Genomic DNA, 26,609 nt, shown 5'->3' with positions numbered 1-26,609 from the left:
TAAAAGTTAGGCATCAGAGAAAAATCTTAATAAACGTTTAAAATATGAAAAACAATTTGTTGATTTTGAAAAATAGCGCCATGCCACCAAAACAAACGTGTTCTATTCTATTCTATTTTTATTTATGGCAATCCGTGTCGATGTCAATGTCGACGATTCTGCCAATGACAAGTGAAATGAGAAGCAAGTCGTGCTTGTGATTAAAAAAAAAAACAAAAAAACAAAAGGAATTTAAGATGCTGTTGTAGCCGATCTTGTGTAACTTTAACTTGTTAGTAGGACGACACTGAAACAAACAGAAATATATTTACATATATAAAAATAACAACAAAATGTTAGTAACATATAACATATACCACAACCTAACTGTAGTCTAAGAATAGGCCACAGTTTATAATTTAATGTTGTTTCGATGTATAGACATTAGCAGCAACTGGAGCAGTTCTGGACAGGAGTGTGATAAGAGGGAACGGAAATTAATAGGGAGAGGAATTTTGAGTTTTTGGAGACGACCATATAAATCGAAAGAGGAGTTATTAGGGCAGTTAAAAAATATATGGTCCAGGGTACCCTCATCCAGTCCGCACTCGCAGAGGGATGAATCCTGCACCCGAATTTTACGCAAAAAGACCGGAGTGCAACAATGACCTATCCGTATTCTACACAGGACTGAAATAACCTGTTTGGGGTATTTTTTAAAATGAGAGAACCACGGTTTTGGTTTTACAACCGGTTGGATAGCATAATAGGAGCTACCTTTCTTTTTGCTGGAGATATTCCACCATTCCTGCCACGAGGTGTCAAGACTCAATTTAGGGAGGTTTAGTAGGTCATGCCCTTGAAGGGAGAAGTGTGCAAGGTCAGCTGACTCAGATGTGCATGCGTCTTTGGCCAAGGCGTCGGCACATTCATTTCCCTTTATACCGCAGTGACTGGGAATCCAAACTAGGTGGACTACTTTTTCTTGCCTAGCGCAGGAGTAAAGGGACTTTTTTATTTCCAGGACAGTAGGACAATGGAGTTTAGTTCGAAAGGAATTCTGGGATAGGGCTTGGAGACAACTAAGGGAGTCAGTAAAGATAACTCCGAAGTTGATCTCGTGGGACTCTATAAAGCGACAAGCTTCCAATAATGCCACGCACTCGCCTGTAAATATAGAAGACTCCTTTGGACATCTAAATTTAAGAATGATTTTCGAGTTCTGATAATAAACCGCGGCCCCAGTATAACCATCATTAAATTTGGAAGCATCCGTGAAGAACCTTTGAAACCCGGTCCATCGTTCACCCAATGCCGCATTAAAGGCCGAATTTGCCGATGGGGAGTTTTTAGATATGCCAATGTTATAAAATATTTTAGGAGTAAAGCAAAGTACTTCATAGGAGTAATTAAATAAGGGAAGTCTGGGATGTGATGTAATAGGGGATTCTAAATTTTGGAAAAATCGGAATGCTTTTAGGAAAAGGGGGAGTTCTTTATGTTCCCAATATTTTGAACTGTGACATAGGGTGTCAAGCTCTCTGAGTTTTGGGATGAGAGGGTGAGATGACTTGGGAAGAACCCTGGATAGGAAACGGGAAGCGAGATACTGCCGTCTTAGGGCTAGGGGGGGTTCAGCGCATTCGACCTGCAAGGCGTTAATAGGCGACGACTTCATGCAGCCTGAGATGATTCGAAGGCATTGAGACTGAATCCTATCTAAACCGGCCAAGGCACCTTTGTTACCTGGAATCACCAGGTGTGACCCATAGTCCAGGATACTGCGGACTAAGGCATTATAAACTAATTTCATAGTGAAGGGATGGGCCCCCCACCAGACACCTGCGAGAGCTTTTAGGATGGAGATTGCTCTTTCGCATCTCTTAATTAAATAATTAATGTGATGAACGCCGGTTAATTTGGAGTCTAAGTAAACCCCTAAAAATTTAGCTTTTTTCGCTATGGGGATGCCTTGTCCTTGGATGTTAACGGAAACCTGAGGGATCAGCAGTTTTCGGGAGAAAATCACTACCGAGCTTTTTGGGGCAGATAATTGGAGACCATGGTCCAAAAGCCATGTGTGCAGAGAGTCCAGGGAGAGACAGAGAGATGAGGCAGCGTCCACAATTGACGGATTGACTACATACAACACCAGATCGTCGGCGTATTGTAGAAGGTGACAGTCAGAATTGAGGCAGGAGCCGATGTCTGCTGTGTACAGGTTGTACAGTAGAGGGCTTAAAACTGAACCTTGAGGAAGGCCCTTCCACGTTTGTCTCACCTCAAATACCTCTCCCTGCACTCTGAGCATCAAAAAGCGAGACATGAGGAGTGCGCATATACATTGTACCATCTTACCCGGAATCCTCAGCTGTAGCAATTTTTGCCTGAGAACTGGAAGAAGGACGCTGTCGTATGCGGAAGATATGTCAAGGAATGCGGCTACAGCAGATTCATTTTTGGAAAAGGCTGTACGGATATCGGTAACCAGAATTGCCACACTGTCCATGGTACTCAGCCCCTTTCTGAAGCCAAACTGATGACTCGGCAGTAAATCCCTCGACTCTACCAACCACTCAAGTCTGTTTTTAATTAAATGTTCAAGTAACTTGGCCAAAACTGAGGACAACGCAATTGGTCTAAGGCCATTCGGATCATCAGCAGTCTTGCCGGGCTTCAAAAGAGGAATGACTATCTGAATTTTCCACTGGTCAGGGACCCAACCAAATTGGTAACAATAATTTATAATTCCTAAAAAATATTGTTTAGCATCAGAACCGAAGTGAGCTGCAAATGAATACGGTATGCCGTCCATGCCAGGGGCGGTATCCCTAACATGACGTAATACCGCATCAAGTTCCTCCAATGAAAAGGGTTCATCCAGGGGATCATTCAAAATATTAACAGGCGGGAGCAGAAGTTCTGAGGAAGAAGGAACATAGGCTGGAGCAATTTTGTCGAAAAAGGATTCAGCAGTTTCTCGCGTGATGGGGGAAGAGATAGATGGGGAGCAGCCTCGCCTAAAGCGATTAATGCTCTTCCATACTGCTGATATGGGAGTGGAAGGGGACAGAGAAGTGCAGAACTTGACCCAACCTCGACGTTTCTTCTTGTGAAGAAGCCGCCGAGATTGAGCCAACACTCGTCTGTACCGTATAAGATTGTCGTTATTCATCGCATCATTGTACTGTTTTTCGGCCTCTTTCCTTTCTTTAACAGCCGATGTGCATTCTTGATCCCACCATGGGGGTGACGGGATCTTATTTCTGGCACAGTTGCGCAACGGAAAGATAGAATCTGCGCTTGAAATAATGGCCGAGATAAAGCCATCGTAGCAGTTCTTAGCATGGCAGTGACCATTAAAATCTTGGGAACTTGAAGTTAAATTTGGAAGCATACTAATTTTCTCCTCCAGTAAAGATGCAAACCTCGACCAATCGGGTTTGGACAAGTTGTACTTCAATAGTGGAGGAGAAGTTTTCTCTAAATAAGTTTTATTAAGAAAAGTTATAACAATGGGGTAATGGTCGCTACCATGCGTAAGGGTAGTACATTGCCAATGAATTGATGCCGCCAACTCTACGGAACAGAATGTGAGGTCTACACAACTCTTTTGCTGACCGGGAAGGGATCTACGAGTAGGACTACCATCATTTAGGATGCAAAGGTCTAGGTCATCTAAGATTTCTACCAAACCTTCCCCAAAGGAATCACAGCGATTGGAACCCCATCTAAAATGGTGACAGTTAAAATCACCCATGACAAGCACGGGTCCTACAATGTTGTTCAGAATATCTCTAATAGTAGCTAAGAACCTGTGCTGTGGGTGGGAGATATAGACAGATAAAACTGTGATACCTTCTACTCTACCTGCGACTATATTCATATCACCATCCAGAGCAGAAAGTGTCAAGGTCGACAGTGGAACACGATTATTAACAAGAAGAGCCGACCCTCCATAGCCATCAGATCTGTCACATCTGAGAACATTAAAATGTGGTATATTAAAACTGAGACTTGGGGTGAGCCAAGTCTCAGCAATTGAGCAAGCCAAAGGCTTGAATTTATTAAGAAGGAATATGAGGTCGTGTTTCTTATGCCACACGCTCCTCACATTCCATTGCAGGAATATTTGACGGGACGCCATTTTTAATTTTTGAAAGAAGATTTACTAGTTGATAGGCAACGTTGGACGGTATTTCAGCATTATTAGTGGATACAATAGTAGTTAAGAGTTTAATAAGAACTTCTATAATTGATGAAGCATTATTGCCGGTGAATGGATTATTTAGAGCGCAGCCGTCAGGCTGTGAAGGTGCAGGGGAGTTAATAATTTGCTGATGAGCAGCTTTATCATAAGAGGGAGATAGAGGGGCATGGGTCTTCGGCTTGAGAAAAACGGTTTTGCGGTATGACTGAGTGGAGGTGGGAACTGCTTTTGTAGCATTCGCATAGTTGCGAGAAGCAAGTGGGACAGTTTTGCTAGCCTCAGCATAAGAAAGGGACTTCTCAGCCATAACAGTCTTAATGGCCTTCTGTCTGCCCAGCTCCGGGCATGATTTGCTATTTGCAAAATGATTCCCCGAGCAAAGCACACAGAATGCCTCCGCCTCAGAAATGCTGCAACCATCACCAGGGTGATCATGGCCGCATTTACTGCAGCGGGGTTTAGACCGGCACACAAGTTCCACATGACCATACCTGCAACACTTGCGGCACTGGATGGTGGGATAAACATATTGTTGGACTGGGAGGGAAGTGTAGCAGCAAAACACCCTTGGCGGTAACACCTGACCGTCAAAGGTAAGGACACATGTTTCTGTGGATTTAAATTCGGTCACTCCATCAATTATCACTTTCCTATTTATACGACGAACTTTGAGAATTTCACCGCAACCTGAGGGGACTTGTAGGTATCTTTGGGCTTCCTCTTCAGTTAAATCAGTAGGAACACCAGTAACAACACCCATACGGGTTATATTAAACGTAGGGATGGAGGCCACAAAGCTATTCTTGGGAAGAATGTTATTAATTAGAAAAGCATTTGCATCCTGAGGGGATTTAAATTCCACAGAAACACGGTTCCTGCCAACTTTTTTAACTCCATCACGGACAATGTTAACTATGTTCTGTTTTTGGAGAAATATTCCAAAGGTAACAGGATGCAGAGATGTACCGGCATTAGGCTGGGGTTCCAATCGAGAGACGTGGACAATGAACGGTGCCTTATCTGTAGCAGAGTACCTGCTGCGGCCGACTAAATTCCTTTGTTGTTTCGGTGGTGGGGTTGCCACGACAATGTTTGCATCATCTCCGGAGCGTTTCCTGGCATTCGAGGCAGATAAGTTCTGGGAGTCCGCGATGCTGCAAGCAACATCGGCGAATTGGGATAAAGGATAGTTAGGGGAAAGCGGAGCATATGCAGAGATGTCGGGAGGATCGGGATCGGGAGGTTTATTGCGATCCATCGCTAATTAAAACTAGCTATTTACCGAAACAACAGAACAACACTGGTAACGAACACAAGGACAACACACAAACACAACAATAAGTCACAAAAGGTCACTAAAACACTTGAAAAAACTAAAAATTCTAGGCACACGTGCTAACCAATAACAACCTGCGGCGAGAATCTCAAACAAACGTGTTTTTTAAGACTCCATTTTGTTTGACATTGACATTTGTTTTTTTTTTAAGCCAAGTCAATGTACCTTACAGCCATGTTGAACTGATTCCTGTCGCACAAAAGGCCAAAGACGTTTCGTAAGGCGCTTTCTATGCGATCAATTAAATTGCGCAATGTTTCGAATAGGGTAAAATGAAACTTTGGTTTTACAATGTTATTGTAGCGGCCTGCAAGCCGTAGCTTAAAAATATCATAGACGTAATATAGTAAACAGGATTGCGTACTCATACCCAAAAAACGAGCTGAGTGAAGCAGATAGTACTGGGGCCGTCTGTCCCATTCTAATAGGGTAACTATGAGATTAAGCTATGTGAGACAAATCCGAATTTGCTAAGATTATTAAACAGAGAACAAACGGGGACAAACATTCTAATACATACATTATGAATTTAGTATGATCACAGACGTATCTGTGCCAGCTAGATACGCCAGACAATTCAATATTCAATTTTGACATTATTAACTTAGGAGAATCCCCTGTATGCGTGTATTTGCATTGCTTTTTAGATCATTTGGCAACTTTTTGATTTCAGAATGTGCGCAATTTTTTTCGTGGATCAAAAATCATGGGTTTTAAGATTTTTTATAGATTTCGCATCGAGCTCCGCGAAAAAGTAATAAAAAGATACAAATACAATTATTCTTTATTGTGGTACGTAGGTAAACAGTGAGTTGTTACATGGCTTTGTACACAGCTATGACCCGCCATAACGGTATACAATAATTTTAATGTAACATACGATTATAAGATTATAAGATGCTTAGTATACTCTCTGTCCCATATACCCATTCTTCGAGGCGCATTCATTCAAAATGTTCGTAGGGTTTTGTTTTTATGTTTTTGAGTTTTGCTAAAAACTGCCAAAAAGTTTTTTTTTTAATAATTTCTGTCTATGGTTTTTAAGTTTGTCGTTCTCTATTCTATCTAGCTCTGCTTTTTTTCTCTTCTATTTGTCTATTCCCTGATTTCAATATGGCGGTTGGTCACATTTTCGCGTTTTTGAGAATGTAATTTTGTGAGATATTTAATAGAATTTATGTTAAAAGCTGTTTGTTATTTTCAGAAAATAGCAGTAACTCATTCTGAGCAATTGTAGTTTCGTGATTCAAGAGAATAGTTGTGGGGACGACTTCGGCGTCCTCACGCCTTGGGGATATCTTCACCCTAGGCTCCATCGAGTGAAATATTGATTTTATTTTTTCACCCTAAAAATGATGATGTACACGGTAAGATATACTACATTAATTGTATTCGCTTCTATTAAAAAGTCGATAAAATATATGATTAGTTTGTGGTGCTTGTTGGATGTTTTATTTTAAACAATGTATTAGTGTTTGTATGAGCACAACGCGCTGTTTCATGTGGTATTTGCGTGCGCCGCCAGGTCCATTGCAATACATTTCTAAGTAAAATCAAACGGCTCCAGCGATATTATTTGTAAATAATAATTTTAGCACTAAAGATGTTTTGGTACAAGTGACATTTGATATTTCAATTATTATTTGAAGCTGGACCAGAATGCATTGCATAAATGTTGTATAGGTTATAGCGATTTTTGGATATAAGTAAACAAAATTTGCAGTACCTTCAGTAGGATTTGTCAACTATGCAAATTGTATGTAGAAATGGTAAGGTTATTCATAAAATATGTTGCTTCAGTAGAATGTTATTTGTATGTTGTTTCAGGGTACAAGTACGGAGCAGGACACCCGCTTCAGCGACAAGGAGAAGAAGCTGATGAAACAGATGAAGTTCGGTGACTGTTTGACTCAGCAGGTAGATAAACATTTCATTTTTGTTTATTAAAAACAAATGCAATTGTAATATAAATATCTGACTTTTTGAAATTTCTTTTAAATACTGGTTTATCAAAGCAATAATAGATATCAAAGAAATATAGAGTTTTATTTATATCAAAGGAGATATTTAATACCAAACGTGGGGAGCAACTTTATACACCGGGATAATTAACTATATTACTGTAGAGTTTCATCCAAATTCTTTTAGTTTTTGGGTAAAGATAAACATAGCAAACATAAACATAACTTCACAAATTGTTCTCTTGATACAGGAGTGATGAGGGAATTGCTGTTGCCTAATTAAATGGAACTTACTGTAGGGTGTTAAGTTTAAAGTGTTGTTTTTTAAAGTTTCCAAATTGCATATAGGTGGACATGTCGAAGGTGAAGCTGGACGTGCTGAAGCCCTGGATCACTCAGAAGATCACAGAAATTCTCAAGATGGAAGATGATGTAGTCATTGACTATGTCAACAACCAGCTTGAAGAGAAGGTGAGTGACTACCTTTTATTTCTTCTCTTGTGTATTTCTATTAATAACAAAATGTAATCATTGCAGTTTCTTTACAGTAATACTTTAGATTATATTACTAAACATTTGGTATGCAGAAAGTGTATATAATCTAACTCTGTTCAAAAGAAACTGCAATTGAAGTATGATGTCAAATGTATATTGATTGCGTATGGATATTTTTATGGTCCACACCGGTTAGTGCGCCGTCGAAGCCGCCTCAGCCCGCTGCCGCCAGCTCCCCGCCGCCGCCCGCCGGCTCCGCTCTTTCGGAGGCCCTTAGCATTCGCAATCGGTATTTACGGGGAAATTAAATACTATAACCATGCTAACTGTAAAGCATCAAACGCAGTGGAGATCCCTTGTTTGCGACATTTAAGTAATCAAATGTATGAAAGCAGATTTTGTTAAAGTCGTTAAGAGAATTGTTGATTTGACTCGAGGTACGGAAGTCCCGTTTTAGGCCTTGCGTTCAGCATAATGTGGTTGTGTTCGCAAAACCCTTACAGGTGCAAGTGGTAGAAGAGAGAAGAAAGAAATCCGCGAGGCATCGTCGTCAGGCGGCGCAGCGTAGCAGAGCTACGAAGCGGTCAGCGCGCGACGCCGCGTCTTCTCGCTGCCGGCGCGTCCTCGTTGCTGATGCAGCTCCACCACTAATGAACATTTACATTACATGTACTTGCTACACTCGCTTCCTTACCCGAGTCATTTCTCTGCCGGATAGTTCATTCTGACTGGATCATAACTTGGCGCTCTTAACGACTTTTCAATTATTTTTATTTTCCTCAAGTTTTTTTTTGTGAAACACATTTAGTGGAACAAAAATCCATACTTTTAGGGGCAAAAAGGTAGGATGTAAAATAACGATTTTGATGAAGATTAATAATACAAGATCTTTTCTTTCCCGATCCTGTTTCCTCGACTCCTAGTTCCCTTGTCCCAAGAAAATGCAGATCAACTTAACTGGATTCTTGAATGGGAAGAATGCGCGACTCTTCATGGGTGAGCTGTGGGAGCTGCTGCTGAGTGCTCAAGCCAGTGAAAATGGCATCCCGGAGACCTTCACACAGCAGAAAAAAGAAGAGATTAAGAAAAGAATGGTGATTATTATTTCTTTCATGCAATACGCCAAAATAATAGTAAACATGAAATATTTCATTTGTTTATTTAATTGATATAGGAAGAGCAGCAGAAGGACAAGGACAAAGACAAGGATCGTCGCAGGTCGCGGTCTCGATCGCGGTCTCGGCGTCGTTCCCGGGAGCGGCGGCGCTCGCGGACCAGGTCTCGCGACCGTTCTTCTGATAGGAAGTGAGTTCATTCTAGTTCTCGCATAGAATACATCTCATTAAATTTAATGTGCTCAAATATAATTCAACTTTTTAAATATAATAGACACCGCAACGGAGGCAGCCCGCGTCGCTCGAGGAGGCGTAGCCGCGATAGAAGCAGCCAGTCGAAGTCTTCACATGTCGAAGATAATAAAGCAGCTGAGCCTAAAGGTAAAGAATAAACAGCTTGCGAATAATACATATAATATGTATCAGGCTTCTCCTACATTTTATGCTTAGAGTAACTTAATTTTAATGATACTTTTTTCTATTATGAAATCTGAATCGTTTTTTGTTGGTGCAGAAAATGGAAAATCTCCAGAGAAGAAAGAAGAACCGGAGGTTAAGGAGGAAGTCAACCACAACACGTCAAATGACACAACTAAGGACGAGAGTAAAGAGAATGTCCTCAAGGAAGATAAAACTGAAGATGAAGGACAGAAATCTCGTTCTGCTTCACCTGAAAAGTATGATTCCGTCATAAACTTGCCACTACAACGGCACTATTGATAAGCTGATTTTATGGTTTTATTTACCGTTTTATTCATTTTAGGTCCGCCGGCGATAAGCCTGCCGAAGATAAACCAGCTGAGAAAGCCAGGCGCTCATCTAGCGAAAGACGATCCACGTCTGCATCATCACGTACGTATTACCCTCTCTTTTTTTGAACTAAAACAATTACAATCAATTATGTGTGCATACATTCTCAGTGATAATTTAAAATGTTATAGGTGGTAGTGCAAAGAAAAGATCATCGCATAAGAAACGTCAGTATCGCTCTAATCGCGATTCGTCGACGAGCGTCAGTCCCAGACGTAGTTCTCGCAGAGAAAGGTAAGGCTTATTTTAGATACACTACTCGTATGACCGATTAGTTTACTCATTCATTTCTATCACTCATTAACTATTAACGCGGCTAGGTCGCGAGCGCGAGAGGCTTCGGCTCGACCGCCGAGTCCGAAACCGTGAGTATACGGCACAGAAACAACGGCGCGAACACAAAATACAAATATAGGGATTTTGACTAAAAAATTGTCTTTGAAATGAAATTGTATATAAAAGATGGGATACTAAGTTTTTTAGTCAACATCTCTATTGTACGTGGAATTACGTATCTACTAATTCATATTATTTATTTTCGATGATATAGAAGCAAGTCTCGACGTCGCAGCAGCCGACGCCGGTCGTTAGAGCGCCGCGAGAGGGAACGTGAACGCGAGAGAGAGCGAGAAAGGGAACGCAGACGACGGGAAAGGGAGAGGAGAGAAAGGTCAACTTACTATTGATGATTTTATAAATAAAGACAATATTTAAATGAAATCTATTTTAGCCTCTATTTTATTGTAATTATAAACTAAAATACGTAGTATAAGAAAACTGTGGTGTACTGAGTAAATTAGTAAATTTTTTACATTTTAGGTCCCGCGAACGTCGTCGCTCTCTGGAGCGTCGCAGGCGGTCACGCTCGCGTTCACGCAGACGCGGTACCAGGGAGAGGTAATTTATTCAATCTTAATATTACAACTCGTATAATCTACTTATAGCCTTATTCTAACTATGTATTGAGATTGGTTGCTAATCTAAATGGAATCTAAGTACAGTGTTTTGCCCGGGGTCTGCCTCTCTGACCTGAAACCAGTTATTAGGGAACCTCAATAGACTTCTCAACTTCAAATGTGACTTCTTTACTACCAATATTTCTGGACTGCTAAAAGACAGCCAGGACTCAAAAAAATAATTAAAGATGATAATAGCTGAACTTTATACGTAGCATATTAAGTAGTTGGATGGGTTGAATGAATGAATTGTTTGAATATGATGAGGTCTCGTGATCGCCGACGTTCCCGGTCCCGCAGGCGCTCGGCGTCGCGGTCGCGGCGGCGCTCGGGGCGACGCTCGCGCGACCGCCGCTCCCGCGACCGACGCTCGCGCGACAGGCGCTCCAGGGATAGGTCTAGGTAATCTATTACATTAATTTTTTTTACCTACTTCTTGCGGTCTCATCCGCGTCTCGAAGGATTTACTTTTCATACCAAACAGAAAAGTTCCATCTCATATCATATTCTGAAATATATGCACTGAAAGAAATGCCTCTCTAAAGCTTCATCGACATCCAATCATATATTTTTTTATTGAAAGTTACAAAGATTTAATCATCCTATATTTTCTACATTTTCATTGGAAGTTTGTATGGCAGAAGTGTCTTATGATATTGAATGTCTTTATGTAGGGAGAGGAGGTCCAAGGATCGCACCAAGGACAGAAGATCGAGGGACAGGAAGTCACGTGATAGAAGATCAAGCGACCTAATCAAGGAACGATTGGAGAAGTCTGTCTCTATTCCTCGTAAAGGTATGTTTATCGTTGCGTTCTAGGATTTATGATATTCATAAACAGAGTGCAGTAATATCGTGATCATGCAATTATGTATTTAATTTGTAGAAAACTTGGAGAAGCTGCATAAAAAGTCATCTGAACGAGTATCACTGCCACGCGAGCAGTCTAAAGAACGAGCTGTATCTAGTTCGAGTAGGGAATCTTCTGTCGCCAATGAAAAACCGGTTCCGACAAACGATGAGCAGGCTAAACCAGCACAATCATCTGACGACGAAGAAAGAGAGGACATCATTGCTATTCCAACCTTACGTGAATTTTCTAAGAGTTTATCTCGGACCCCATCTCCTTTCTTAAGAAAACATGAAATTGAACATAAGAAATCGGATAGGTCTGGCGATGATGCATCTGTGAAAGAACAGAATGATGAGGAGTCTAAGCCTCGAGAAGTGAAGAAAGGAAAACGCAAAACTCAACAATCTGAATCAGAAAGCGAAAGTAGTGAAGAAGTACCTAAAAGCAAGGCTAAGCCAAAGGTCAAACGCAAAGATAAAGCCACTTCTAAAAAGACAAAGAAACCCAAAAAAGAAAGCTCATCAAGTGAAAGTGACTCCGAAGATAGTTCGTCGAGTGATTCTGAAGATGATAGGAAGAAGAAGAGCAAAAAGACTGCTAAAAAGAAGTTGGCAAAGAAGTCACGTAAGAAAAGAGCCCGTTCCTCTAGTTCGGAGTCAAGTTCGGAAGAAGAAGTCAAACATAAGAGCTCAAAATCTAAGCAAAAGAACATTCCAGAAGAATCTGATGGGGATAAAAAGTCAAAGAAACGTAACAAAGATACCACCCTTGAACACTCTAGGTCAGAAAAGAATGACAGTAAGCAAAGCAAGTCTAAGAAAATTGAGAATTCTGATGACTCGCGTGATGACAGTTCCGACAGTGATGAGAAGTCTAGCAAGAAGAAAGTTGTTAAACGCGATACAAGTTCTGAGAAGGAAACAAGACGGTCAAAGAAACTGGACGCATCTAAAGAACGTGCTGTTTCACCTGAAGGCGTTAAAAGTAGGAAAGCAGAAGAGAAAGTTGTGAAATCGAAGCATTCAGAGGAAGTAAAATCTAAGTCACGTGATGATACTGAAAAGAAAGCTAAGAAACGTGAAAAAGAAGAATCTTCTTCAGACAGTGATCAGGTATCAAAGAAGAAGGCCAGGAAGAAGGTATCTGATTCAGAATCGGAATCCGACAGTGATGAACCTAAGAAGTCTAAAAAAGCTAAAAAGCATAAGAAACATTCTAAGAAGCATAAAAAACACAAGAAACATAAGAAGGCTTCAAAGAAGAAGGATGACTCTTCAGACAGTGACGAAGCTGAAGAGGAAGAAGAGGAAGGCAAGGTGAATAACGAAGATTTAGAAAAAAAACTTCGTGAAAGAGCGTTGAAATCGATGAAGAAACAAACGAGTGTTTCAGGGTCAGACTAACCCATATTTTTTTGTCCACCGCGCTTACAAAACTGACTTTTTGAAGGAGGTTCAGTGGCTTAGAATAATTGTCTTATTTTACGGTATGTTACGATTTTAAACATGAAATAGCATGTATGATTTTAATTAAGATTACGTGTATGTCACACTGTTAGTAATAAAGTTTTAAATTGTGTATCCTTGTTTTCATTTACATAAACAACTCGATGTTGTCTCCTCTGCCATCGTTAGTTATGGGCTAACTATCCAAGTAACTATTTTGGATAAGTGGTGATATTGTAAATTGCGTCGGTTTTTTGCATTATTTAACTATTATATATTTATGAAAACAACCATTGTCATGAACATGATTTATTGTAGATGTGGATTATAAACGTACAGCAGGAAATGAGACAGATACTTAAATTATAAACTTTGGATGTACTTTGGTAACTTACATTGAGAATAAATAGATGTATATTTTGAACATAGCCTCATTATTTAGAATAACCTCTGTACCCTGTAACTAAACTTGGGGTAATGCCGCTATTGTAAATGCTACCACCGTAGCCGGGTCTTCTATAATAGCCGTATCCTAAGTGGTTTGCTCCTTGGTAAGATGGATTGCTGTAGCCGTAGTATGAGTTGAGTCCGCCATTGCCGGCGTAACCACCGTATCCTCCATAACCTCCCTTGTAGCCTCCATAGCCAGAGGTTGCGCCGTAGCTGCCGTATCCTGCGTTCCCGGCATAGCCGCCGTAGCCAGAATTACCGGAGTAGCCACCGTATCGTGGATACTCGCTGTCATAACCATTGTAGCCATATGGGCTATCATAGCCTCCGTATGCTCCGTAGTTGTACCTGCTGTCTATGGAGCCGTACCCTGTTACCCCTTGAGCACTTGGGTATCGACTCCAGTCAGAATACCGATCAGCTGCATCTGAAATAACAAAGATTACTGATTTTTAAAGTTGACACATGAGTGCAAAAGAACATTTTTTTACCGTTGCCTGTAAAACGGCTTAGGTCCAGATTGAGTTTTGTACCTAGATAAGATAGCATTTTGTAAACATCTCCCGTAGAAAAACACTCGCAATAAGTGGTTCAATCCAAATATTTATAAAATAACTTCTGATAATTATATTGGTAGATTTAGTAGGCACTTACATCCACTACTCGCAGCAGTTTTTAAGTCATCTTTGTCGTCGTTTAGAATTTGAGATTCTGCAGCAGATTTTGCGGAGCCTGAGGCTTCGTTAGCAGGTGCAGCACATGTGTCTTCAAATAACATTACTGCAGCCAGAAGGAGAACGACTCGTAACGCCATCTGACAAAGAATACGTTAAGTATTATTTGTAGTATTTACAGAATTTTCTTTTCCTATGAGAAAAGTTCGACATTATTTCCACCCATCATCAAATCCCTTTTATAAGTTTGGTTTTTGATGGTTGGCATTTGTTCATTTATAATTTTACATGAGGGCAAACGCGCGCTGCTTTGTGTGGTACCAAAGCCCAGGTCCTTAGTGCTTATCTTATGCCAAAACTAAGTTATTCAATTAGTAGGGACCTAACTCAGATGTTATTAGGAAACTTAGGGAAAACTTGGCAACATGACCGCCCCGTCCACCCGCTAGAAGTCATCCTGCATAATAATCTGTTAGCACTATCTATCCGTGCAGGTCGCTTCCAACAGGTATCTGTGGAGATCAAAGGGGGAGGCCTATGTTCAGCAGTGGACGTCCTATGGATGAGATGATGATGATGATCAATCCGTGCGAAAACCTGTGCGTTTTGTTGTTTTGTGGAATTCGGTGATTCATATAATTTGCCACAATTTACTTTCTGTAAGCTATTTAGGTACTTGCTTACAATATTTCCCACCGTAGTCATTGTAGGTTCGCCCTTAAAAAGTATCTTATTTAGTTAGATACCTATGTACTAAACTAACCCTATGAACACCTGCTTATCCTTATGCAGGTACTGTGAGTATATGTGAATTTGAATTTTCAGCGATAACTAGGTACCTATCAGATGTAGGTATTGTGGACGTGTAAGTCTCACAATTTTTAGAGATTTAGAGAGAATTCATATTTAGAGAATTTTACTAATCGTACAGAAGTTCTTGATATTACCATGTTAGAAGATTTGATCAAACTCTTCAGCTTAGCATCGTAATATTCCCTATTTGATTGATAGAATTATTCGTTACGTCATTATAACTTAGTTACACTAATTTAGTTGTTATCACTACCGTTCTGACTATATAATAGTTCCGTTCTTCCTTAGTTCCGCTGCAGGTAGTTCAATTAGCTTTATGTGAAGTGATTTGTATGCCAACGCCTTTGACCCTCGAAACAATAATGATCACGTTGTTAAACTTACGTTGTTCTCACGCAACATAAGTGTATAGGTAGGTAAGTTCAAGAGTAGACCGTTTCATAATCTATTCAATGATTCAATGTCGAGGTTCAAAAAGTTGTTTAAAAGTGCTTTTTCTACGCGACGTGTGCCAATCTAATTTGTTGATGCAACCTATGTAGTGGAAAACTTAATCTAGGAAAGTACTGTCAGCAACAAAAGTTGCTTGGGTAGTTCAATCAACATTACAAAATAAGTGAAGGATATAGTTATCACTATCGTCTCATAACATCTCTCACTAAATAAGATGAAATATCTCACATACCGTCAGTTGCACAAAGCTCCATTAAAATTAAAACTCCATTAAATCTATTGCTAACACTTTTTATCTTGTTGACAGGGTAATAACAATATTTAAAGAAGCTTTAACTTTAATGGAGCTTTGTGCAACTAACGGATAAACTTGTAAGCAACGAAATAGCCAATTGGACATCAGAAAATTTCAAAATCCCAAAATTTCAAAATTCAAAGTCCAACTTAAATTATCAGCACTACGTTTGCAGACGCGGTGTCCACTCATGAACATTATTTATTCCTACTAATATTACCATTGAAAGTTGGCATGTCGTATAGATATTATTTGAATGAATACCTATATTTTAATGTTTGCTTTGTTTAGTATAATGTTTGTTCCTCTTTCGCGCTACAACTATTGAACTGATTTTAATAGAACTTGGTAGGTAGTCATGGATAACTATAGGTATAAGGTGGCTTATTTATACTAACTTACCATACCTACTAATATAAACGTGAAAATTGGTAGGTTTGTATGGATGTTCGTTCCTCTTCACGCTAAATCTACATAACTGATTTTAATGAAGGTTTGCAGTAATATTATTTACACTTATCTCAATCACGGAATAGGCTACATTTTGTCAATATGCGGGAAGTAGTTTCTAGGGAGGCGGCCGGTAGCTAGTGGATATTTCTACAAATACAAAAGTTATTTAAATTGGTTCAGCATTTTCTAATAAAGCGGCAGATATAGGTAGTGTAAGACACAGGTAGGTATATCTCGGGACACTGAATAAAAAAATCTGAATGATAAAAAAATAGATGGGAGGAAAAAATGATTGGCATAATAAGTAAAAGTGAACCGGTCACTTATAAAAATAAGAACATGAATACGATGTAATAAGGACTTTCACTGAAATGAACAAGGCGCGGCGTAAAAGCAATACGGACCTGCTATTGCTGTCGTACCGACATATTTTTTTATTTCCAGTTTGTACACTGCAAACTTTCTGCGCTGCCTCGGAAGCGATCAAGTAGGATATTAAATAGAGTTTTATATTAAAAATATGAATGTTACGTTTTAAATACACATAAGTACATAGTATAGTAGAGAAGAAGAGATTCAACACAGTCCTAGTAGTCTGCATTTTTTGCTTTAACAGTTTAATACCAAGTTACTTCGATATTTATATATTCTAGGTACATCTTAAATTTTAATCTGGTGTTTTTTAATTGTCTACTTACTGATTTATAACATAACTTTCATGCATATTTTTACGCTATTGTTTATAGCCGGTACTAAAGCGCACGTCTTATGGCCAGTATTCTAAAACATCTAGCGTGGTACACGATTATCCCTAAGTGCCTAATCTTGCAGAATGGACTACCTATATCCAACCGAGATTTTTTTTTTCTAGCATCATAAAATCATCATATCCGCTTATCCCTAATTAAATGCCAAACCACTTCAGATTATATTATAAATAGGTACTCCGTTTCAAATTATTTAAAATTTTGATTTCGGATAAGTAAATTAGGCAACCACCGTACTCGAATATTTTCATAAGAAAAAAAATATTATATAGAGTGAGGGAAGGGAGAAATAAAATAATTTCTAATGATGAAATTTAAAAAATACCGCTAAATTAAATTACCATAAATATTGAAAATTAAGTACTTACGGCGGCAATATTTTTCAGGAACTAACTTTATAAAAAATAGAATTTCACGAACAGTATGGAGTATAGCACCGACACAGGTAGTACGTTATAAGTGGAGATGCGCTCTGTGTACGTGTGTGTACGTTCCAACCTTTATAAACCGTGGGAGTTTTTGTCTTGTAATTGACAATGGTCACTGGGGAGGTAATGAGTCCGTTTGTAGGCAACTCGTCCTTCTGTCAAGAAGACTGTGACGCATACGTACGTAAACGTAATACAATCATTATCAGTATACGTTATAATGATACCTCTATTCTCTCAGGACTCGTGTTATGGTCCCAAACTGCACTACACAACAATATGCGGAAGCTCGCTCCGGCTAACCCTGAAGGTATTCGCATAGGTGGCTACTTCGGAATGGACAATGGTGGATATTAATATTTACGTTGTCAAGTTCGTTTGGCATCTCATACATATTTAAAGTTAGAATTTATAAACTGTATGAATAAAACTTAGGTTTTAGAAGATAATAATGTACGTAGCTGGTTGCTGACAGTTGTGATCAATTAAAAGGCATGGAAGGCGGTTAAGAACATTATGCCTGATATTGCGGGTTCGAATCCGTTCAGCGGTTCATGCATACCTATTGTTAATTTTTCAGGTTTGCACATTGCAACGAATGACAATTTGAATGCAAGCATGTCATGTCATCCGTGCAAATCGTGCTACGCCCATCGTTTAAACAGATTACTATGGACCACGACTTTACGATTTTTTTCTTCAGATGACAAACTTATTTAATTGTCTTAAGAAAAGTATGAATAAACATAACATAAATACATGGTGAAATGAGCATGGTGGGTAAAGTACTCCCACGCTTGACTGGCTAGGTTGGAGGTCGCGTTGCCAAGGTCGCACTCATCCCTGTCCCCTTCGTTGGACACACGTATAGTTTTTACTTCAAACTTTTTCAACTGCCTGCGTTAGATCCTATTTGTTTGTCATTTTTTGCCCCGCTTTAGTAAGTACCTACGCGTCGTTAACATCTTGGCGTATTTAAACATCTCTTCAGATAATTAAAACTGCACCCTACCAACACTGCAGTCTTGTAGGTAAAATGAAATAGGTCAGTGTGCGCCCTAATTATGTTCCTATAAATGTTTTATTAAGTGTGATAATAAAAAGACAGTTTACACATTTTTGGTACATAGGTTAATGTGCCCGCTGTTGCACGTTCAAAGTTGAAAGTAATGCTTCTAATAATGCCTCTCTACCCGCCCGGCTGCTCAGAATCTGTTTTAAAGATGCATTTGTCCATTATGAGCGTAGCATTGCCTATATAAAATGTAATATGTTCTAAGTATAACTTGTTAAATAATGGCAACAGACGAAGGTAGCACTTTCCCAATAGCATTGCCCAATAGTGTACTTAAAACAAAGTTGTTTGTGTAGGGAAAACCATTTTCTTGTTCTACAATAAGTTCACGACACTATGATGAAACAGTAGATTAGTCACCTATTGTCGTTCTTAGTTTATGATGGTTGGTTAAATTACGTACCCTACGTATTAAAGTTATTAGACAATAGATATCAATGTTTATAAAGTTAGATAAGTCATAGTCAAGAGTGATTACTATGTGTCATTTAGCTGACTGGCGATTTATGTTCAGAGTTATTTTTTTACTTGTTTTCCTGTTTGTTGTTAAAGAAATACGAAAATTTAGACGAATACTGAATGGGCAACTAAAAATGCCTTGGAAAAGTGTGGTGTATGTCTCCAGATATTTTTTTAGGTTTCTTATTTTAGCCTTGTGTTATGTTGAAAATTCTTCCGCATAAATTCGCATAACTGAGAATTTATATTAAAGTACCTAAAAAGACATTAAAAAGATGTCGTGGAGTTCTCAAATTGTAGTTTTTGTACAATTTGTGTGACAATTATGCTGGCAATGTAAGTTTAAACAGCAGATATATCCAACCATTTAGTATGGTGTTCGCGGACAAGGCCATGACTCACATAATATTGTAATGGCCATGCCTTAAAAAAATAAGATTGTCGTCCGTCAACAATTTTTGAATGTAATTATCAAAATTTGTATATTTTGGGCAGAGTTCGAGAATCCAAATCTTATTGTTTAGTAAAATGGTTCCCATGTTTTGTGTCACTTGATAGAATACCAAATTGTTAGACTCTTGGCTCTTGGCAGACAAGTACCTATGTATTTTGTAACACGTAGGTATTTATTCTTAAAGACGATAGCATATTTCCATTGGTATCTTTCTAGATTTACCTAAACAGATAATCCTAAATGTTACATAGTAGGTACGATAAAAATAAATAAATAAATTTTTGTATGCTATGGTTTAAGGTTTGGTTTTTTGTGGGTAATTTTTACAGAATGGCAACCTGTAGCATCCATGCTTAATTGCTACAATAAGATTCTAGGTTTATTAGGTTCCTAAATTAAATGAAATTAAACAATTATAAAGTTAACAGCAAACAGCACTGAAATTGACAACCAATTTGCGTAAAGCTGGCATACAATAACCCTGAAATGAAAAAAGCACATGCTCTACTTAGATTGAGCTGATTTATAGATTTGAGAACAAGGTCGGCATAGATAGTGTGTAGATAAGTAGCCAATGTAAAGCTTTTTATTCACTCAGGACTTATTGTTTCGTAGTCTCATCTTTTATACCATATGAATGAATACCATATGTGAATTTGTGCGTTTTTATCATAAGGTAGAGATCATTAATAGAAACATGTTTCAATGTAAGTACTGAATAAAACAAAAAATATACTCAACCTTTAATTTCAAAACGGACTGGATTTAAGATAGGTAGAGAAAGATGAAACTTTATTGAAGTTACATTTTCTAAGAATAGTTATAAACGTAGTGGATTTGTTTATCTGAGCTGTATAGAAGCCCTGTGAGCCGGAGGATAATGTCTAGAGCCTCGCAGTGACCCGTGACGACGCATTGGAGTCACGGCTGTTGTGCTGTACAATACACCACAAATACGTAACTACTTACATGCATACATGTGAAACGTCTGATAAGAGGATTTTTTACATAAAGGGTTTTTTATCTGCTAACGTATTCTAAAGCGATTATATTCTATCAAAACTGTTCGTTGAACCGAGCTCATGGGTGCAAGCGTTCGCTGCTATTGATTTGGAATTCCTAATTTGTGGGTGTAGGTTATGAGTATGACAATAGGCTGTCTTATTTTCTAATCCGTTGTAGGTACACCTAGTTGAACTGATTTTTTTGACATTGCAGTTCTCATTGATATCAGTAATAATATCAGTTTTCGATTTGCTCTTGATTAATATGTATCTATTTATACTTTTATCAAGGTAATTCCAAAGCTTAACCACATATGCGTGCGTTTAAGATGTTATTGGTACCAATAGTTAATAAAGTGGATTCATTTAAACATCGGAATTATATTAAAATATATTTATTATTTCTTTACAGTTTCCATTCAATACGTCTCAACATTAATGGTTTTTTCAAAATGTTTAAAACAAAAATAATAAATGACATCATTACTTTAAATTGTAAATATTACATACAGAAGCGTATCATGAAATAATAAAAATACTTATATACTTATGCAAATATTATACAATTTTCTAAAACCTATATTTTCATGACGTACATGTACCTATATTTGTGGGCAATAAATATTGTGTTTACGTCATCTTTAAAATTTTGAGATCGTCCAAGAATATTTACCATCGGACAGTCTCAAAATTAGACAAGTTGTAGCCCAAATCACCTGAAAGAATTTTGGCATACAACTGAATAAAAATAATATGGCTACTTAGTTTTTCTCGACCTTAGACCTAGTTTTATTCTCATTCTTAGTTTCATTCTTCTCCTTTTTTTTGTTATTCTTTTCGTTCGTTGCAAGTATACGCGGATGAGCAGCGATAGTGCGCATACCCTTTCTTAAAGGCTTAATTTGATTTCTGAGAAGGTCGTCTAATTCAGACAGAGATTTGATTTCTTTGAGATCGTTGAAATCAGCGCTTCGGCCCCCATTGAGTCTGCCGAGGTATCGGTATATGTCTTGGTTGGCTTGGCATTGTGCACAATTGTATTGCACAGGAACCGCGTTAGGGAAGTTCTCCTGAGCGCTGTTCATGTTTGTGCCGTTTCCTGGGCAGTAGGGTACAAACACTACGGGGATAAATCCAATAATGCCGTAGGGTGCATATTGTGGCTGGTTTTGGTGTTGATGCTGTGGTGGAGACGTTGCCTGTGGTGGTGCTTGAGCTTGAGTCGTACCGTTCTGTCCTGGCTTCAGTAAATAGCACGGGCATGACGACGGACTGGGAACGATAGGCAGTGGATACGGGATGACGTAAATAGGGAATGGTGGCATTTGACCAGATGGGACGGTTGCAGGTGGTTGAACCCCAGTGCCTGATGGTGATACTTCAGAATCTGAAAAAGATGATGTTTTTGTAAGTTTTGCTCAAGTTAACTTTAAAAATAATTACCTAAGTTAACTTGACAGAGATCAAAATTAAGTGTGAAAAGGGCTGCATTGTGTTGGCTCACGCTCCACATCCACCTCCCATAAATTCGGGAGTTTATAGCACTTTATAGCAGCGACACTCAAAATAGTAGGAAGTACCAGAAGTAGTAGTAGTTCTGAAGAAACCAACCTGGGTACTGTCCTGGGTATCCAGGTTGACCTGGTTGTCCAGGATATCCTGGTTGTCCAGGTTGTCCTGGTTGTCCGGGCTGTCCTGGTTGTCCTGGGTATCCTGGCTGACCAGGCTGGCCTGGGTATCCGGGCTGCCCTGGTTGACCCGGTTGTCCTGGATATCCTGGCTGACCAGGTTCTCCAGGCTGTCCTGGGTATCCTGGCTGACCAGGTTGGCCGGGTTGTCCTGGTTTACCCGGTTGACCGGGTTGCGCTGGTCCGCCTAAAAAGAATAAAAATAAATTAGCTGCCTGTAGGTATTGGTTTTTCTTCATCATCATTATTTATTTAGCTTGATGGTAGTTCGTAGCCAACCCATTTGTTTAGTTGTTTAACTGGCTTTAGGCTATCCGTAAAACCTATACGTATGTAGAGCTTGATGAGCGAAGCTGACCGCAGTCTTAGTCCGTTATCGGTCAAAACCGTGCATGTAGCTGGAGCAAGTTAACATGCGCAAGTGAGAAGTGACAAGTGCACGCGGGTGGGTATTTTGGTTAGATACATGCGTATCGCTCGACCCGCACGTTTTTAAGATGTATGTAACCTGCGCATGTGCCTCAACATGCGCAAGCTGCTTGCACCGTGTTATGCACCCTTATTTAACTTCGAACTATTTTTGTAACAAAGATTACCAAATTAATGGCATTAACATTAAACATACTTGTAATTTTATGTCTCACCTGGTTGTCCGGGCTGGCCTGGGTATCCTGGCTGTCCTGGGCCTCCTTGTTGACCTGGTTGTCCAGGTTGTCCGGGCTGTCCTGGGTATCCTGGTTGTCCAGGTTGCCCTGGTTTGCCGGGTTGTCCTGGCTGACCAGGCTGTCCTGGGTATCCTGGTTGTCCGGGTTGTCCTGGGCCTCCTTGTTGACCTGGTTGTCCTGGCTGACCGGGCTGTCCTGGGTATCCTGGTTGTCCGGGTTGCCCTGGTTTGCCGGGTTGTCCTGGCTGACCAGGCTGTCCTGGGTATCCTGGTTGTCCGGGTTGTCCTGGGCCTCCTTGTTGACCTGGTTGTCCTGGCTGACCGGGCTGTCCTGGGTATCCTGGTTGTCCGGGTTGCCCTGGTTTGCCGGGTTGTCCTGGCTGACCAGGCTGTCCTGGGTATCCTGGCTGTCCAGGTGTACCGGGTTGTCCTGGCTGACCAGGCTGTCCTGGGTATCCTGGTTGTCCAGGTTGGCCTGGTTTGCCGGGTTGTCCTGGCTGACCAGGCTGTCCTGGGTATCCTGGCTGTCCAGGTGTACCGGGTTGTCCTGGCTGACCAGGCTGTCCTGGGTATCCTGGTTGTCCGGGCTGTCCTGGGCCTCCTTGTTGACCTGGTTGGCCTGGCTGACCGGGCTGTCCTGGGTATCCTGGTTGTCCAGGTTGCCCTGGTTTGCAGGGTTGTCCTGGTTGACCGGGCTGTCCTGGGTATCCTGGTTGTCCAGGTTGCCCTGGTTTGCCGGGTTGTCCTGGCTGACCAGGCTGTCCTGGGTATCCTGGTTGTCCGGGCTGTCCTGGGCCTCCTTGTTGACCTGGTTGGCCTGGCTGACCGGGCTGTCCTGGGTATCCTGGTTGTCCAGGTTGCCCTGGTTGTCCTGGCTGACCAGGCTGTCCTGGGTATCCTGGTTGTCCGGGTTGTCCTGGGCCTCCTTGTTGACCTGGCTGGCCTGGCTGACCGGGCTGTCCTGGGTATCCTGGTTGTCCAGGTTGCCCTGGTTTGCCGGGTTGTCCTGGCTGACCAGGCTGTCCTGGGTATCCTGGTTGTCCGGGTTGTCCTGGGCCTCCTTGTTGACCTGGTTGGCCTGGCTGACCGGGCTGTCCTGGGTATCCTGGTTGTCCAGGTTGCCCTGGTTTGCCGGGTTGTCCTGGCTGACCGGGCTGTCCTGGGTATCCTGGTTGTCCAGGTTGCCCTGGTTTGCCGGGTTGTCCTGGCTGACCAGGCTGTCCTGGGTATCCTGGTTGTCCGGGTTGTCCTGGGCCTCCTTGTTGACCTGGTTGGCCTGGCTGACCGGGCTGTCCTGGGTATCCTGGTTGTCCAGGTTGCCCTGGTTTGCCGGGTTGTCCTGGCTGACCGGGCTGTCCTGGGTATCCTGGTTGTCCAGGTTGCTCTGGTTTGCCGGGTTGTCCCGGGTAGCCCGGTTGTCCTGGCCCTCCTAAAAGATTAAATCATTTATTTCTTTATGAACATGCATCATATTGCCAATGCGTTATAATGTGTTCCTGAGATTAGCACGATCAATTACGTAAGAAAACATATAAAACATATTTGATATTGAATATACCGTATTCAATATCAAATATGTTTTAAGAGATTTAGGGCTTAGTCAGTGAGTATCATTTCATTTTTTATCTAAATATTTAAACCTTCCGGCGCATACCTCTGGTTTTCCAAATTTAAAGTTTAATGATAAACGTACTGTTCAAGAACACATAAATAAGGGCTCACCGACGGTCATTCTACAGACTGACAGTTCTATTTATCTATCTATCTACCAACCAAAACATCCTTCATATTTATGCTTCAATAGGTTGATCAATGATTTCAGATTTGGAAACTAAAGTCACTTCACGTTTTTTATCGCAGTAAGCTATAAATACACTTTGATAACGCTTAAAGCTACGAAAATGTATATGTATAGGTTTAGGTATATTATAGGTACCATAGTGTGCATTCAAGTGTATGTATGGCCGAATTTCTCAGTTTTACGTAAACTCAGTTATTCATATTATATATTGGCTCTATTAGCGTAAAATGCACGAACTTATTCAATTGGTTGTGCGCCATACTAATAGTCAAAATCATTTATTGAAACGAGGCTGATTTGATGAGCACTTTTTCACGTCATAATTACAAACAGACAGCACCCCCAAAACTTTTTCTTTCACCCCGTGCGGAGACTGGTCAGTTTAAATTCTACATAAATACACAACGCCTGATCTGTACATGTTCTCTGAGATCTATTTAATATAAAAGGCAATTATTATTTAAAATTCCTTACCTGGTTGTCCGGGTTGTCCGGGCTGTCCTGGATATCCTGGTTGTCCAGGTTCTCCTGGCTGGCCGGGCTGACCTGGGTATCCTGGCTGACCAGGTTGTCCTGGGTATCCTGGTTGACCAGGCTGTCCAGGTTTACCAGGTTGTCCGGGTTGCCCTGGATATCCTGGCTGTCCTGGTCCACCTTGTTGTCCTGGCTGACCGGGTTGTCCCGGGTATCCTGGTTGTCCGGGTTGTCCAGGTTTGCCGGGTTGTCCTGGCTGTCCAGGTCCACCTTGTTGGCCAGGTTGTCCTGGCTGACCAGGTTGTCCTGGGTATCCTGGTTGTCCTGGCTGACCTGGTCCTCCTTGTTGTCCTGGCTGACCAGGTTGTCCAGGGTATCCTGGTTGACCGGGCTGTCCTGGCTTTCCGGGTAGTCCAGGTTGTCCAGGTCCACCTTGAATAAAGTAAGAAGTGTTTTTGAGACCCGCGACATTTACACGCATTCAATTACCATTTAATATTTGTAAAGGGCTAAAATCACAATGGCTTTCAATTGTTTCAGAGTTCTTAGAAATACCTAGATTCCACTGAAGTAAAATTCTAAATGATTGCATTTTCAGATTTCAGATTTGCAGAAACTGAAAATTTCCATCTCTAAGACTTAGCAAATACATATTTTAAATAAGTAATGTTTAGTGAATTACCTGGTTGGCCTGGTGTTCCTGGCTGACCTGGTTGTCCGGGGTATCCTGGTTGACCGGGCTGTCCTGGTGTTCCGGGTTGTCCGGGCTGACCAGGCTGTCCTGGGTATCCAGGCTGTCCTGGTCCTCCTTGTTGGCCTGGTTGTCCGGGGTATCCTGGTTGACCGGGCTGTCCTGGTGTTCCGGGTTGTCCGGGCTGACCAGGCTGTCCTGGGTATCCAGGCTGTCCTGGTCCTCCTTGTTGGCCTGGTTGTCCGGGGTATCCTGGTTGACCGGGCTGTCCTGGTGTTCCGGGTTGTCCGGGCTGACCAGGCTGTCCTGGGTATCCAGGCTGTCCTGGTCCTCCTTGTTGGCCTGGTTGTCCGGGGTATCCTGGTTGACCGGGTTGTCCTGGTTTACCGGGCTGTCCGGGTTGTCCTGGCTGACCTGGTTGTCCGGGGTATCCTGGTTGTCCGGGCTGTCCTGGTGTTCCGGGTTGTCCGGGCTGACCAGGTTGTCCTGGGTACCCTGGTTGACCCGGCTGTCCAGGTTTTCCGGGTTGTCCGGGTTGTCCTGGGCCTCCTTGTTGGCCTGGTTGTCCTGGCTGACCAGGTTGTCCGGGGTATCCTGGTTGACCGGGCTGTCCTGGTTTACCAGGTTGTTCAGGCTGTCCTGGTTTACCTAAAAATAAGTAAGATGTGTTGAATATCAGAGCCCTAAGAAATTTTTACGAATCCTTTATTGTTTAAAAAAAAGCTTTAATTTATTTGAACGACGCTTGCCTTCAATTTTAAAGTTCTTTGTTAGTGGTTTTAACAGATTCCATTGAAGTAAACTTT

General features: G+C 41.0%; 4 protein-coding genes across 9 annotated transcripts in view; 1 reads left to right on the top strand and 3 right to left on the bottom strand.

Moving 5' to 3' along the window:
* Positions 1-272: 272 nt before the first annotated feature.
* On the bottom strand, positions 273-5,447 carry LOC110379641 (probable RNA-directed DNA polymerase from transposon BS). Its single transcript, XM_064034322.1, has 3 exons — positions 4,152-5,447; positions 1,726-3,799; positions 273-286 (listed from the first exon to the last, which is right to left on the bottom strand). Exons 1-3 carry the CDS (start codon positions 5,445-5,447, stop codon positions 273-275), a joined length of 3,384 nt encoding a protein of 1,127 aa, XP_063890392.1.
* Positions 5,448-6,558: 1,111 nt separating this feature from the next.
* On the top strand, positions 6,559-13,293 carry LOC110379006 (serine/arginine repetitive matrix protein 1). 6 transcript variants are annotated; one of them, XM_049847317.2, is made up of 16 exons: positions 6,559-6,644; positions 6,730-6,892; positions 7,353-7,442; positions 7,835-7,957; positions 8,905-9,075; positions 9,156-9,286; positions 9,371-9,477; positions 9,611-9,773; positions 9,860-9,948; positions 10,038-10,140; positions 10,227-10,271; positions 10,457-10,576; positions 10,726-10,803; positions 11,163-11,264; positions 11,537-11,658; positions 11,749-13,293. In XM_049847317.2, exons 2-16 carry the CDS (start codon positions 6,878-6,880, stop codon positions 13,116-13,118), a joined length of 2,829 nt encoding a protein of 942 aa, XP_049703274.2. In that variant the 5' UTR covers positions 6,559-6,644; positions 6,730-6,877; the 3' UTR covers positions 13,119-13,293. The 6 variants fall into 6 exon arrangements, with proteins under 6 accessions (XP_049703274.2, XP_049703273.2, XP_021194165.3 ...); XM_049847316.2 differs by having other exon boundaries at positions 11,130-11,264; XM_021338490.3 differs by lacking the exon at positions 10,227-10,271 and having other exon boundaries at positions 11,130-11,264.
* Positions 13,294-13,453: 160 nt separating this feature from the next.
* LOC110379008 (prisilkin-39) lies at positions 13,454-17,593 on the bottom strand. Its single transcript, XM_021338494.3, has 3 exons — positions 17,434-17,593; positions 14,265-14,424; positions 13,454-14,037 (listed from the first exon to the last, which is right to left on the bottom strand). The coding sequence occupies exons 2-3, from the start codon at positions 14,422-14,424 to the stop codon at positions 13,595-13,597; spliced, it is 603 nt and encodes a 200-aa protein (XP_021194169.3). The 5' UTR covers positions 17,434-17,593; the 3' UTR covers positions 13,454-13,594.
* A 3,271-nt stretch (positions 17,594-20,864) lies between these two features.
* Positions 20,865-26,609, bottom strand: part of LOC110378995 (collagen alpha-2(IV) chain) — a 28,778-nt gene continuing 23,033 nt past the window's right edge. The window contains exons 17-22 of the mRNA XM_064034142.1: positions 25,795-26,451; positions 25,113-25,544; positions 23,772-24,266; positions 22,818-23,708; positions 22,097-22,360; positions 20,865-21,872 (exon numbers count right to left, since the gene is read on the bottom strand). Of these exons, the coding sequence (XP_063890212.1) occupies positions 21,247-21,872; positions 22,097-22,360; positions 22,818-23,708; positions 23,772-24,266; positions 25,113-25,544; positions 25,795-26,451 (3,365 nt within the window). The 3' untranslated portion in view covers positions 20,865-21,246. The remainder of the gene's footprint in view (positions 21,873-22,096; positions 22,361-22,817; positions 23,709-23,771; positions 24,267-25,112; positions 25,545-25,794; positions 26,452-26,609) is intronic.

Source organism: Helicoverpa armigera, chromosome 4 (assembly GCF_030705265.1).
Source record: "Helicoverpa armigera isolate CAAS_96S chromosome 4, ASM3070526v1, whole genome shotgun sequence".
Classification (NCBI taxonomy): Eukaryota; Metazoa; Arthropoda; class Insecta; order Lepidoptera; family Noctuidae; genus Helicoverpa; species Helicoverpa armigera.
This window is presented reverse-complemented; position numbering and strand designations above follow the sequence as displayed.

Bases quoted from the DNA above. Each gene is read 5' to 3' on its own strand.
- LOC110379641 (XM_064034322.1), bottom strand. From the start codon at position 5,447: ATGGATCGCAATAAACCTCCCGATCCCGATCCTCCCGACATCTCTGCA. The intron at 3,800-4,151 runs GTAAATCTTCTT...TCCCACCCACAG, and splicing joins CCAACGTTGCCTATCAACTA to CACAGGTTCTTAGCTACTAT.
- LOC110379006 (XM_049847316.2), top strand. The intron at 9,478-9,610 runs GTAAAGAATAAA...TTGTTGGTGCAG, and splicing joins TAAAGCAGCTGAGCCTAAAG to AAAATGGAAAATCTCCAGAG. The intron at 11,265-11,536 runs GTAATCTATTAC...GTCTTTATGTAG, and splicing joins CGCTCCAGGGATAGGTCTAG to GGAGAGGAGGTCCAAGGATC.
- LOC110379008 (XM_021338494.3), bottom strand. From the start codon at position 14,424: ATGGCGTTACGAGTCGTTCTCCTTCTGGCTGCAGTAATGTTATTTGAA. The intron at 14,038-14,264 runs GTAAGTGCCTAC...TTGTTATTTCAG, and splicing joins AACTGCTGCGAGTAGTGGAT to ATGCAGCTGATCGGTATTCT.